Genomic DNA, 15,178 nt, shown 5'->3' with positions numbered 1-15,178 from the left:
AAACTGTCTTGGGAGTTGGGAATCCATAAGTCTCTCAGAAATATGATCACATTTCTTCAATAGGAAGTCAGTTGGACTTTCTATTCTTTGAACCATGGTCATTTTATCGGATTAGCTCTCCTGCTTTCTTTTCTATTTCGTATGTGGAGGTGTCGTGGTATGGAGGTTTATTCACTTGACTCTCGGTCCAAGGGTTGAGGGTTCAAATCCTAGCCTGACACTAGTGTCATTTGGCAGGATATTAATTAACATTTATTTCAACACTGTCCACAGAGCTGTTAATGGGTGCCTATAGCTGGGGTAATAATAATAGCGGGGCCCGCAGAGAGAGCAGTATTAATACCGATGTGACTATACCCTGAGTAAATAAGACCGAAATTATTACCATAACTGAACTCTTACAAAATTTATATAAAGAGCTTTGTTTCACTTAGTGAAGGTGTCTTTTGTAGTCTTGACGTGTAGTAGAAATACATATAAATCGGATCACTAATAAGTGAGTTATGAATGTGTAAAATTTGAGATCACTATAGCTATGATAACTATACGAATGTCGAATTGGCAATTTTGACAGTTGATTGTGACGGAGTCACTGACAACTCTCCCGTTTGCGGTGTACAAAAATACTATTATTTCTGATTTTTCTTTTTTTTTCCAAGTGCCGTCTTCCTTGGGGCACTACTCAAAATATATTGTGTATAATATATTATTATAGGTCCTCTAAAAGAAAAGACCCGCCCGATTCACATATTTTAACGTCTTAGTCATTTTGTGTTTTTGGAACAAATGGGAAAGTTGTCCTACGCTACATCACAGAGACGTTGCCGATTCAGCCAATTGCGACTTTCAATAATTTGTTATTTGTTTGGTCCGATTTTGTTCAAATTTTTAACTATCTGCTTCTCTGATTTTGCTTCTTTCTTTTAGAGTTATTTGCTCTGAAGGTAAAGACAATCATGTACCTCGAAAGTTTTGAAACTTTTTCGAACATTTGGTACTCTTTCGTAGATAATGCTATGCAAAACATCAGTCATCGAATGGAAGACTTCCTCCCTTCACCATCAGCATTTTCCCCCATCCTCTTCCTTCATAAAAAAAGTTTGAGATACCACCAATGCAGTCCCTCTCCGGGTCCGAGTGTGGGTGTGGATTATGCAAGTGTTATTCTGTGATTCTAAGGCGAGCAGCTGTACAAATGGGGTCGGATGTCCCACTATTTACCCCTTCTGTTTACGGAGGAGCATCACCATGACCTTCTTCAAAGTCAAGGTCATGGTCTGTTTGGGAAAGGGATCATGGCACCGCGCGGCAACGAGAATCATGTCCGGGTTAGCAGGAAAATGTCCGGGGTACGGACATGTTGCGCCTAAATTATCCAGGGACATAACTACAATGACCGATAGATAAGAGAAAGGGTGACTGGTGATGGGAAAAGGATGTATTCTAACAGAAGAATGGAGATAATTTTGAAAATGCAGACAGACAAACTAATTTGTGGGCAGATGTTATCAGTTTCAGTATCTGTTGTTTAACTCGCACATTTAGACATTTGGTCAAGAGGCCAGAACACACTTTACGTGTATGGCTTCACACTCGCACAACAGTGCCTTGATGCCAGCAGGCAAAGGAGACAGACGAGAGAGGAAGAAAAGGGACGGGTTTTTACAACAATAGCCCCGATTTTTGTAGGCTTCACCGTGAAAGAATGAGGGCGGGAAACGTAAATATTGGAGCATTGTTCGCTCGCGCAAAGAGGTGGAGCAGTTTGCGTGCGGTCGGTCACAGTGAATAAAATTTCGCCCACATTAGCGCACGGTCGCGCGCGCACACCACAAAAGAGCGCCACAGGAGGAAACTAAAGTTGAAATCATCTCTCCCTCTCTCTCTCTCTCTGCTCTCTCGGTCCTACTTTTGTCAGTTCTCGCTGCGTTTTGTAAGTGCATATGTTTGAAATCCAAAGGCACGCTGCATTTCAAAAGAACATAGTGTCTAACATGTCTAAACAGTTCCCATTTTGGCCGCAAGAAGTGCCAAAATGGACAGTTTGGAAAATATCGATCGCTTGTGTTTGGCAAAAAATTGTTTCCTGTCTCTGATAAGAGGGGTGCGCGTGCGTAAGCAAATGCGAAAACATTGTGTGCATGAAAGAAATGTTATTGTTTTAGGATGCGGTGCTTGAAATATGTTACACTTCTCGAATATGACGTGAAGTTATTTTAAAGTATGGCTATGTATGTGAACTGAAAATGTTACCAATTTACACATAAATATTAAATGTATTACACTGTTTCCCATAATGCTGGAATATTTTTTTCTCAACATTTTCTCATGAATAAGTGATTGTCACAATATGATTTGCTAATGATGGATCTTCTCTTCCAATCTTCAAATTTTGTCACAATCTTTACATGAAAAGTGATAAGAATTTTTGTTATGGGTAACAATGTATATATATAGCCTATTGTATCTCATGATTATCATACCTTAACACAATTATGATGTTAGTTACATTTGCTCTCTCATAATGAGTAACTTTATAGATCGAAAGGTCGTTGATGGTTACCATCTAAGCCCTGTCCATTGGGAATTTGGGATAGGCCTACTAATCGTCTGAGTGCCCCCCCCCCCTCCCTCTCGCCATCCATCCAGTTCACCCTCTTTACGCTTCAAAACTCACAAGTGTCATTTACACGATTCTTATCGCAATTTATGCTCTCTTTCACCGATTTCGTTAAACAATTGATCTAATCAATTGCAGTTCAATAGAAAACACTTCATTGACTCAAATAACCCCATGACTTCAATCGATTGCTATTCTTTGTTCAAAGGATATCGACAGGTTGAATACGTAATGGGCTTACTTTTCCCTGAATCCGTATAGTCTACTGCGTGTGGGCCTAGTATGTTGTATTACAACAAAATGTTCGAGCAACCATTGCTCCGCGGTCTAAATGTCCAAGAATCAACGTATTCCTTCCTAACTTCAAACTTTGTTCCAACACTATGGCCCGAATTCACAAAGGAGGTTTGTCGACAAACCTCCTTTTGTTATTTACAAACCAGGTTTGTAAAAAAAAACGCGTCAAAACGCGTCATATGACGTACATAAACCTCGGTTTGTCGACAAACCTCCTTTGTGAATTCGGGCCTAGATATCCAACGCTAACCGTTAACCTAACCGAAAGCCTAATAAGATCTCTAACCCTTCAAACCCCAGCTTACATCAATCTTCGATGGAAGAAAGCTCGGAGCTTTCATCTAACATTATTTTTAATACCATATACATTTTCTCCAAAATAGTGATGCTATCATCTCATATGGTATTTCCTGTCACGTCATCGTTTGCATAAACAAAATGGCGTTTCTTTGTTTCTTTCTTTGTTCAAGTAACAGTGGTCATGATCAAAATATGTTTTCTCCGTCATAATCTCAGTTTCTAGGACACGATGTAGGCCTACAGATTAACACCGTGTATCAAGGCAATGCGTGGAAACGTACAAGTGCTTCGAGATGAAGCAATGAAAAATAGGTAGTCGGGAGAAAAGTCTTATCTAAAATTTGAGATAAAATTCAAGTAAAAAAAAAAAAAAAAGCGATTGTTAATGTTTTGTAGCTTCGGTATAACGATAGCGCGACAATTTCTTAATCGTAACTTTCGTAACCACCACCACAATCATCATTATGGACACTCCGCATCATTTCCTTTTCGAGACATTCAAACTTTTCATCAACTGGGGGGCGTTTCACAAAACTTGTCATTAGTGACAAATGACAGTTGTTGTTATAAGCTACTGAAATCCTTGCTTCTGATTGGTTATCAGCAGACTTGTCACTGATATTTGTCATTTGTCATTGAAAAAAGGCTTTGCGAAATGGGTCCCAGGACTATAAAGGTTATAGGTGTGAACGTCGTTATCGTCAATATATTCATTATTTAATGCCTCTCGTTAGCTAATTTGTATAATGAAGTTTCCATTGTGTCATTACCATTATTTTGGCTGTTGATATTGCAACTGGTTTTCATTTACGTTTCATTTCATGACTGTAAACACGGGCGTTTTCAGGTAATTTTTTTATGGGTTTCTTAATTACTTTATCTTGTGATTGAAACGAAACATATTGAATTAGTTCATGGCAAACACAAACACTTTGTTGTAGAATATCATCTACAGTAGATCGTAAAACATTGAACACTTCTCTGACAAGTATCGCAACATAAAACAGTGAAACGAAATATAAAAGGGGGCACAAAGTCATGCTAACTTACCCATTCCAAAGCCAATGAGATGGTCCACACCCTTGCGTTTGCGTGGTCTCCCTTTGTGGATGGGGGATAGTCCATTCTGGAAGAAGGGGTGTCCGGTCGACGGCGCCCCCGGGTTGGGTGAGCCCCCATGGGTGTGGTAACTGGGCGAGAGATTATGGAGGGTTGGTTGCGGAGGAGGAGGCGAGGCGTGGTGGAGATGGTGATAGGTGCTCTGATCGGAGGACGGAACGAAGAGGGTTTCGTAGTGGAGTTGGCAGTACACCAGGTTTTCCCGCATCCCGTAATAGTCGCCCGTGTGGAGTTCGAGGTTGCACACGGCGCAGCTGAAGCAGGCGAGATGGTAGACCAGCTCACGGGCTCGCATCACCATCTCGTGGGATTCGATGCCCACGTGACAACGGGCGCATTTCTTGATTCCATACCGTCTTTAGAAGAGTGCCATCAAATCAGGAGAGAACAAATATATTATGAAGATAATAATAATAACAATGATGATAATAATTATCATAATAATAATCATGATAACAATAATGATAACAATTTCATTTATCCATTAAAACTTCATCAACATCAATGCTGTTCTCTGTGAGGGCCCTGCAATTATTATTACCCCAGCATTTGCTAGGTATTTATACCTAGGTGGAGAGTGGCAAATGGGGATTTAAAAAGGACGTCAGAGCCGGGCTGGGATTCGAACTCTTTAACAAATGTAATTGAAAGTCAGATGCATGAATCACTATACTGCGACACCTCTATGACCATGAATAACATAACCATATAGTATAACATGCATGATTAAGTAAAAGATGGAGAAGACAACAAATCTTTTCTAAAATTAATTAACTTTCAAATCTTACAGGATTTCGTATGTTAATGCGCTTTATAGCTCTTGAAAGGGTACTTTATAAATGAAATGTATTGAATTGTACTGTGTACTCTCTTCAGATAAACATTAAGACGGACGATAAAAGAAGTTATGAAGATGATCATTAATAAACGTAAAAGAAACCACGATGAAATTAATTTTAATGGACAAGAAAGTGAGAACTCGTGGATCTAAAATGGATTTCATTAAAATCTTTGGGAAGTCTTGGTACTTCGAGCTGGTAGATTGTCCTACACATACTCTTCTTTAAAAAATATCTTGGAGGTTGCTCACGTCTGAAAAGAAAATCCAAAAGAACCCTGTCTGACCTTATATATATCTGATCGATTTCCAATCAGTTAAATAAAAAACATTTTTGCAAACATGATCTTACATCACAGGGATTAAAATCTAATGGAAACAAACATAACCATCATAATTATTTAGATGAGTGAAATGGTCTGTGCTTATTTTGATTGATGAATTCTTGTATCAGTATAACTTCAAATTCCATTGATTTGATTTGATTTGATTTGATTTGACTTGGTTTGAATTGATTCGATTCGATTTGATGATTGATTTGATTGATTTGATTGATTTGATTGATTTGACTTGGTTTGAATTGATTCGATTCGATTTGATGATTGATTTGATTGATTTGATTGATTTGACTTGGTTTGAATTGATTCGATTGGATTTGATGATTGATTTGATTATTTTGATTGATTTGACTTGGTTTGAATTGATTCGATGTTATTTGATGATTGATTTGATTGATTTGATTGATTTGATTGATTTGATTGATTTGATTGATCTGACTTGGTTTGAATTGATTCGATTCGATTTGATGATTGATTTGATTGATTTGATTGATTTGACTTGGTTTGAATTGATTTGAGTCGATTTGATTTGATTGATTTGATTGATTTGATTAGACTTGATTTTGTTATAATTTCATTTTATCTGATTTGCTTAATCACGATCTAAACATATTGCTTGATAACGTAGTCGAATTAAATCATCATATAAGGAAAGCTTGTTTAACAAGGTTAATCGTGTTTAATCATAGTAAACGGCCTGATAAACAATTTCTTTAAAGTATACCACCAAAAAAAATAGTATAGGAATTCATGTTTTATATACATGCAATCTTCATAATAGGTATCTACGTCAATGTACTGAAGCAGTATATTGAAAATTTAGAAATGGTCATGGTCGCTATATATATATAACTCTTTTAAGCATTACGTACATATCGCCTGAAATTAAAAGACAAAATGTGAAACCGTTAAAAACAATCAACAGATTAATATAGTCGTACCAAATTGAAGTTCACTTTCATTGAAGATAGTTTTGGGTTATGCAAGCTCTTTCTTAACGCTTTAAGAATTGTAATAATTTTATTTTGTATCGCGCTCATCTATTTGTCTCATTACTTGCGCTCCTTAAAAATGAACCTGGGCCCTGTCTTACAAAGAGATAATGACTTATTTGCGATTGATATCAATCGCAACTATGTACATAAGAGATAGGAGACTGCAAACTTGCGATCGATTAGAGGACTTGCGATTGATTCGGATCAATCGTAACTCTTTGTAAGACGGGGCCATGGTATCTCCGTTATCAATGATTTGAACTGAAAATCATAGCATATATTTCCCACCCCCGGGTTGAGAGTGGCAAAGGCAGGTTTATATCTTGCCTAAGGATATGAGCGCCATGTCGGGACTGGAACCTACATGTTTTTCGCATCTCAATTAAGTTTGGTACTAAGACCACTTTACTTCGATTCCTCTACAATGAATTTATTTCATTGAATAATTGAGTGAGAAATGCTTAATTTTAATGATCCCCTTTAGCGCTTCATTATCTAATTAGTCATGCATTATAGGCACCTTAATAATAACGCTGGCTCTAGCCTTACTACTCTAGCCTCGCTACCCGATTTGGGCATTAAAGGAAATTATACCGATACCTATTTACATCACCTGGGTGGAGAGAGGCAAATGGAGATTAATGTTTTGCCAAGGAATTTCATGGTGTGACATTGATTCGAACCCCAGACCTCATGATCTATAAGAGCTCAGAGAATAAACCCCTACACGACAACACCTCTAATATTGTTTTAAGTGTGTTTTATTTATCAAATTAAAAATAGATTAGATCTTAAAAAATTTCCACTGGAATCTTAAAATCAATAATTTTTCATGGGGGACACTTTTCCTTTAAGGCAACCCCAAACAAAACTTTTTACCAATCAACGCAATTACATTCGTGACCACTAAGCCACCATGGTTATACGCCCAATACATTCACGTCAATAAAACAAAGATGACCTAAAAATGAAATATAGGCCTATACTTCCAATTAAAATGTCAATTAAATTCTAATTCACGACTTCGAGAAAGGGCAGCAAGTTCGTTAAAGGGTGATGGTATATACACGTAACAAAATATGGGTGGAGCTCTTGGTGATAAGTCAGGATTGTGTACATGATTATAATTATCATATGCTATACCTGTATAGGGTGTTCATACAAATTTTGCTCTATAGCGATGTTCGTTCTTGGCTTTATTCGTCAAAGATATTTTAATATTATTGGTTTGATGTTGGGACCAGAGATTCAATTATTAATTCGAATATACAATGGGGAGGGGGGGGGGTTGTTGATTTTAGGGGGCAGATTTTTTTTAGCGGTGAGCCTCTTCCTAAAAGCAATTTATAATCGCTACTAGATTTACAATAATATTTCTCCGCGATCAATTTCCAACTCTTATCCATCCACAGAGTTGGAAAAAGATTGCGGAGAAATACTATTGTTCCAGTGTAGTCATTTCGTACAATGGGTAAATTGAACAGAAAAAAATTCAGACCAACACTTATGCCCCAGAATACAGTTTTGCTTTTTTCTTCTTCTAAATACATTTTTTAATTCATCAGCGGATCCAACTATTTATCTGGACATTCTTATTAGTTATTTTTTCTAAATGCCTTTATATTACCTTTATAATGCTCTTACTTAACAGATACATAAACCACCAATATGAAGAAGAGCCCATGTTGAGTTACTTTGGTAGGCTATTGCGGGGCAATAGTCAGCCGGTGGAATTACTTGTGTGTTTTTGTGTGAGCATGAAAATATTTCCATTGATTTTTGTTTTAAAACAAAGGCATCAAGTGAACTTTCAAGTGAAATAATACAGAAATGAAATTTGAAGAAATTATTGTTTGAACTTACTTTAAATAGTCTTCCTTGCAGTAAATATTTCCTTCTTTGGCGAAGCAGGATAACTCGCTATCCAGTTGAACATTACACTCGCAGCACTGGAGGCACTGTGTATGCCACTGTCTGTCTGCCGCTAGCAGGTAAAACCGATCGCAGATGCGGCCGCCGCACCCGGCACATACCGCCGGGCTGCCGGCGAGGAGTTCGTGGTGGCCTACACCACCAGTGGTATTGGAGCCGCTGCTCATGCTACTCATGCTGCTGTTAAGGCTAATGTTGCTGATAAAAGAACCAGGTGAATTGGTCGACGACTCCCCATCGCAACCCATCACTGGCATGTTGCTGGTGAGGTTGCTGGCGTTGCTGCAACGCTGCTATACTATGAAGAACACAGTTCTCAATGGTCGAAGATGAAACTAATTCTACCAAACGCCCGTTGCGCTTCTCGAGTGCGAAAAGCCAGCAGGAAACCAGGAACAAATGGGCGAAGATTTACCGTAACGTTCCGCTAAGTAACGTGGGCTCCAGAAGTTTCTTAACCAGCCTCTCTCCTAAGTCTCAATTAACACGATATCCTTTTTAAGTATGCAGTGTAGCTAAATATGGAAGGGATATATAAGAAGAGAGAAAAAAAAAAGTTTATTTGACGTATGAGAAAATTGAAGCCTCATAATTCACGCAGAAGCCATGCTAAATAATCTTCGAATAATATAGCGTGCGAAAAAGGCAACAGCATCAGTAAGAAAAGATGCAAACAAATTGTTATTCATAAAATATTCTCTACCAGAGACCTTCCCGAGAACAGTCAATATAAATAATGGTTTATAGTACAAGCACTGTTCAACTGCATAACATGTAATTAAATTTGTACCACTGATCATTCAACATGTTCAAAAAAACATTTCGGTACTGGAAATTGACATATTAAAGAATCCTTTTAATTTATTAATGTGCAAAAAACTGACGCAATTAGAAATCAAGCTGTAGAAACCTACAAAATGTCTCTTTTTTATTAAATAGATTATGTGTTCACGAGGAGATCTTGATCAGTGAAAACCTATCCTTATTTTTTATCCCATTTTTGTTTACAGGCAGGCCTATACTAAACTACCACACCCTATACCTCAAAATAGGCGCTCTCTTATAGGAAGGGTGTACTATTATTGATTGTGTAACAGTATTTGAATATGGAGTAATATAAACATTATTTTTTCCGTACTATGACTTCACATTGATTTCTTAAACATAATCTCAATTTTTTTTTTAATACCAACTTGCCCCGAAAAACATAAAAAGTTTTGTATAAATACATTTCGTATACTACGTGTCCTAGTTATATAACTTTATAGTTGCATAAGATTTAAACCACCTATCCTATGCATATAGAAGATTATTAAGTTACTTGTAAGATCCGACAAGCCTACTTCAAAGTCAAGGCTTAGCCCCCCCCCCCCCCCCCCCCCTGTACCTTAATTTTTGTTAAGGCAACCTTGCAGGCCTTCTTACAGCCTAAAAACTTCCATCAATGCACTCCTGATGCATGCAGCCTGCGCGAGTCGGCGAGAAAGCCAGAACAGGACCGCCGTGTGGAAGGCGGTGAAGATAAGATTGAAAGCAATGGCCCAAAGAATAAAAAAAAGTATATATTAATACAGTACGTCTTTTATCTATATATGGACATTGCATTGATAAATGTTAAGTACGCAAAACACATGTATTGTACGTAATCCTCACACCCTTTTCCCCATTTTGGTCTTAATATTTACTTAGGCTATTTATTGTGAATATCTCGATGGGACATAATATATATATATATATATATTATATAATATATATATGGATAACATTTTAAATATCGTTATCACCTGTACCAAACACAAAGATTTGTAATATTCCAAATGTCTTCCTTGCTTCTCCAATTAGTAATTGTATTAAAATCCATTATTACTCTTCAAATTGTCACTTTTTCTAAAGTAAAATTATTCATGATAAATTACAATTTGATATGTTTACATCTAGTTGTACATGGATATAGCATTTCAATCGAAATGTCTATAATTTAAGACTAATAGAAAATGTGGATTGTGTTTGTCACGAATACATTGGATTCGTGAATAATTATGTCGACCCCCATGCGTTTGTAATTGTATTGAATAATAATTAGGTACATATTCCTTTGAAAAATGCCGAATTTATGAATGTTTCGACCTCCAGCAGTAACAGCTGTCTCGCAAACTATTTATGGATTGAATAAATTCAAGTGAAAATTGTCTACACATAAACAAATTATACTTTACATTAAAACGTTTGAATGTGATTTGGGTAAGCTCATCGAATACAAATGAAATCATTGAATGATATTGGCCTTTTCATTGACACTGATCATCAGAGTAAAATATTATTACAATAAACTTGCATTTAAATGCTGATCACCGAAAAAATGATCGGCAAGATTTATCAACTTAATGAACTTTTCTACAGATCTATATCACTCCTTTCAGATTCCTAACTAAATTAATGATATTATCAATTATCATAATCATATTCGTCAAGTGTCGTCAGTTATGGAGTGGATTAAAAAATAAGTTATCGATCATTATTAGCTAACGATCGAAACATGTGATATCGTTGTATAACCTTATTTTTTTTTATTTACAAAGTGGGATGAAAGACCCCGATCAGCACGAATATTGCTTTTTCATAGGGGTCTGCAAAAGAATTACAGACAATAATACTGAAATCAGATAGCCGTCTTGATTATGCGAGCTTATATTTTGTACTGGGGTAAAATTTGCATCGTTATATTTATGGTAATTTGTTATATTTGAAGTAAATTGTCATGATAATTTCAGAAACACTTTCGTTATCTTCGAGCATTATGCAACTGTTTATGCACATGTGACGCTGAGAAGCCGTTCAACATAATATTAATAATGGAATTCGGATATAATTAAATGACAAAAAACTTAAATAATAATAACAATCCTATACGAAACATGGAAAATTAACATGATCGATATGTTTGGAATCGACCCTAACTCTTCACAAAAGTATTGAATAGTAATTAGTAATAAGTAATCACTTAATTAAGATAAAAATGATATAATATTACCAGCAAGAACGTGTATACTCTCGGCAAGAAACAAAGACAATGTTGAGCTGTTTAAAATTTTAAAAATGTTCACAAATCCCAAACATGTCAGATGAAAAGCAGGAAAAGGGTAACTCTTTACTTTTCAAACGTAAAAACTACTAAACTAGGAGCAAGCTTGGTTTGATGTAAGACATAAAAGAATTAGACAAAATGAAGGCATTTTTCAAGAATAATCTATCCTTGGCTTGATACGAACCATCAGCGTCGATGCGTCCCAGAGAAATCCGAGAATGCGAAATGATGAAAACAGAAATTCACGAATACTGTAGGTAACGCCGTTAAGTCTCAATGAATAGCTAACATATCGGTTATGAATCCAGTGTTGAAATGGAGTCTGAAGTGTATTCGTGTTGTGGTTTTATGGTTACAGAAGCTGTCAGTACGTACTTCCTTTGCGAACCAGCCTCAACCGACTCTGAACAAACTTCTTTGGTCGACGACAGCGAGACTCTGGTAAAGTGTGTATTGTGGGTTTTATGATCCCCCCTTATGGGTCGACTCACTGCCCACCCCCCGTAAAGAAGATTGACGTTTCGGGTTTGGTCCCTCGAAGGGGTTGCATTGGCTAGAAAACTGGAACGGATGAGAAAATCGAAAGCCAGCGGCTGGTATCGGTGGTGCTGGTAGTGGTTCTTTGAGAGATCTATCTGGAGGGGAACCGGGAGAGCTGGTTGGCCGATGACGGTTCCTCGGGCACCAATGAAACTGCTGAGCTCTCAGGCTCTTGTTGAGCGACGTAGTCTCAAAGCTCAGATGTGGCTTGTGAAATCAATGTTTCTTTGATTCTTCATTTTGATAGGCCTATCCAAATATTACGAGCGCAATAGCTAAAACGAAAAAAAAAAAAAAAATAAACTACTAAAACATAACATTTTATAATTACGTAGGCTAGTGGTTAATCTTGGCTTAGTCATTGATGTTTGCTGACAAAGCTGCTTGTAAAAAAACATATTTTTTTATTTGTCAGTTGCAGATGTTAAAAAACACAAGCAAAAAAATGAACAATTTAAAAGATACTACGTTGCCACCCAATTAACAATTAACACCCACGTAGGCTTAGTAGTTGATATTAATAATAGTCATGGTTGCTTGCTGACTAATCTGTAAAAACATATTTTTATTTTATTTATAAATAGTAGATGTGAGAAAACAATGAGAAATGCATACAAGAGTACCAAAGTGTGACGTCATACTGGCCAAGTTGTCAAGGTTCCTGATCCCACCCAATTTTGTTCTAAACAATGGTGTAGTGATTACATCAGCCCCAATTACTGACTTGCCCTGCTCCAGTCCGTTGCTTGAGTTTTTTCGCGGTGAACCTCATGCGCAGGCTCTGTTGTTTAATACCAGTAACCTGGACGACGAGCGAATATGAGGTTAATACTTTGGTACTCAAAATAGGGAATGGTCAATGAAGCCCCAAACAACAAATTTACAACTTTGAACTGAAATATTGCATTACTTGTTAGTGTAGTCCCATACACCCAAATCTTCTTTTGTTAGGTGAATGATACTTTGTGAGTATTTTCTATTTTTCTTATGCTCACGTGGACGATAATCATAGTGAAAGTGTCCCATGAAAAGAATTTCTCTTGGAATTCTGTCATATCTTAAATAGAACTTTAGACCAAAATATAGTGCTACATCTTTGTGCAGTCCCAGGCACCCAAATATTATGTGTCCCATTATTTTATTTTATTTTATTTTAATTTTTTGTATCAATTTGTTACAGTTTGGATGTTGATCTTAAACATAATTATTACGTCATTGATATTATTCTTTACTCAATGAACGATTTAAAATGACATCTACATAGTGTCTGCAACAATGAAATTACATGTCCAGTATATTTAATTACATTATCTTTAAAGGCAATTGACAATATTGACATCGATTTCGAAGCGGTCAAATATATATTTTTTTTTAATGGTAAATACACCCATAAGGGTAAAAAGCGACCTCTAAAAAGTTCGCTCTGACCCCCCCCCCCCCTGTTTATCCGTCAAAGACATATTTTTCTTTCGTTGCAGAGCCCTGATTCACTGAACTATGGATATTTTGTCCAATGTTGCACATAACAGATATAGTTTTTCTTATTATATTGATTACCTCAAATTATCGACATATTTAAATTCCTAAAGAACAAGTTTTTCAATTCAATTCAATTTTAAGTTTATTCAACATTCTTCACAAAAAAAAACATTTAAAACATTCAAATGCAGAATTTAATGATAAAATAAAGCGAAGAACAAGATTTATGAGAGCATTTGGGATAGGCAGAAAGGAAGGATTCCGTATATGAAAGCCTCCCCTAGTATGCCCTAGTACGCAAATCAGTGTCATTATGACTCCGTTTATGAACTTGATGATAAGCCATTTTTATATAAGCAATTTATAAATATACATGTACTTGTTTTTGCGATTTGGATTAGCAATAACATTTTGTAAGTCTTCTTAGTTTACGTCTATAATGTTTGTTTATAAGAAAACATATATAAAACGTGCAACTAATTAATGTCTGGCCGAGGTGGGAATGTATGTTTTATTTCGCGTTTCGTTATGTTAAGAATGTAGTGGTTTAGAGTATTTCTAAAATAACAGCTTACTTAATTAAACTTTTTTTAGGCACCTTCATAATTAAGAAAGGCAGAGGTGTGTTTTAACTAGGAAAAAACAATAAAGAGAGAGAGTGATTGAGATAATATAGATACGGAGAGAGAGAGAGAGAGAGAGAGAGAGAGAGAGAGAAAGAGAGAGAGAAAAAAAAAGAGAGAGAAAAAGAGAGAGAGATAGAGAGAAATGATTTAGAGGGAAGAGAGAAGAGATGGAGCGAGAGATAATAGAAAGAGATAAAAAATTAGAGAGTGAAAGAGAGGGCGGAAGAGAGAGAGAGAAAGGGGGGGCGGGGAGAGGGGGCGGGGAGAGGGGGCGGGGAGAAGGGGCGGGGAGAGGGGGCGGGGAGAGGGAGGTCAACAAAAAATCTGTGATATTCTTCATCGTTTGCTTCTTATACATTTTGAAGAAAACAATTTCATTTTGTTTTAAATTTTCGTCGCAAATACAGTTGAAAGAACAAACAAGAATGACGCACCCGATTTAAACAAGGACACGAATTTAAATTATTCTTTTTAAAAAAGAAACATAAGCGAAATTGATACGAGAAACTTTTATTTTTGTTAATCAACCCTGCTCTACATTTACTAAAAGGACAACTGTCCGATCTGATTACTTCGTTTTGATAATTTTCTCCTACTGGGGATAATTGTCCGAGAATAAGGGAGTTTACAGATAGCACATGGTACAAATGACCCCAGATATCCACAGATCTTTTACACACGGAGAAGTTCCACTTTGAGCATCTTAGAATAATAACTGCCAATGTCCTAGATGTGCTTCATGAATACCTTTTGTTTGCCCTCTTGAAAAGAATACTTCCACCTGCGTATCTTAGAATGTACCGTTGGTGCATAAATGAATAATGTTACATAACTTTCATGAGCGCATATCCAGTATTCATCTTTGTGGGTTTTACCTTTTTTGGTACAAATGACCTTTATCTGCTCATGCTCAGACTGCAACCGTAAACTGGCTTATAGGTGTTCTAGAAAATATCCGGGTACATTGTAGGTGCCCGAGGGAGTTGACTATAGGGTAGTTGTTCATGTT

At 36.6% G+C, this 15,178-nt stretch overlaps 1 protein-coding gene across 1 annotated transcript; it reads right to left on the bottom strand.

The window, feature by feature from the left end:
* Window positions 1–4,238: 4,238 nt before the first annotated feature.
* LOC576656 (LIM homeobox 2) lies at window positions 4,239–11,916 on the bottom strand. Its single transcript, XM_030997577.1, has 3 exons — window positions 11,709–11,916; window positions 8,371–8,954; window positions 4,239–4,692 (listed from the first exon to the last, which is right to left on the bottom strand). Exons 2-3 carry the CDS (start codon window positions 8,694–8,696, stop codon window positions 4,254–4,256), a joined length of 765 nt encoding a protein of 254 aa, XP_030853437.1. The 5' UTR covers window positions 8,697–8,954; window positions 11,709–11,916; the 3' UTR covers window positions 4,239–4,253.
* Window positions 11,917–15,178: the final 3,262 nt, after the last annotated feature.

Source organism: Strongylocentrotus purpuratus, unplaced genomic scaffold, assembly GCF_000002235.5.
Source record: "Strongylocentrotus purpuratus isolate Spur 01 unplaced genomic scaffold, Spur_5.0 spur5_scaffold_4, whole genome shotgun sequence".
Classification (NCBI taxonomy): Eukaryota; Metazoa; Echinodermata; class Echinoidea; order Camarodonta; family Strongylocentrotidae; genus Strongylocentrotus; species Strongylocentrotus purpuratus.
The sequence above is the reverse complement of the archived record's forward strand: the minus strand, read 5'-3'. Positions and strand labels throughout refer to the sequence as shown.

Excerpts from the sequence above, each read along its gene's own strand:
- LOC576656 (XM_030997577.1), bottom strand. The coding sequence starts at position 8,696 with ATGCCAGTGATGGGTTGCGATGGGGAGTCGTCGACCAATTCACCTGGT. Across the intron at positions 4,693-8,370 it reads TGCAAGGAAGACTATTTAAA|ACGGTATGGAATCAAGAAAT; the intron begins GTAAGTTCAAAC and ends ACTCTTCTAAAG.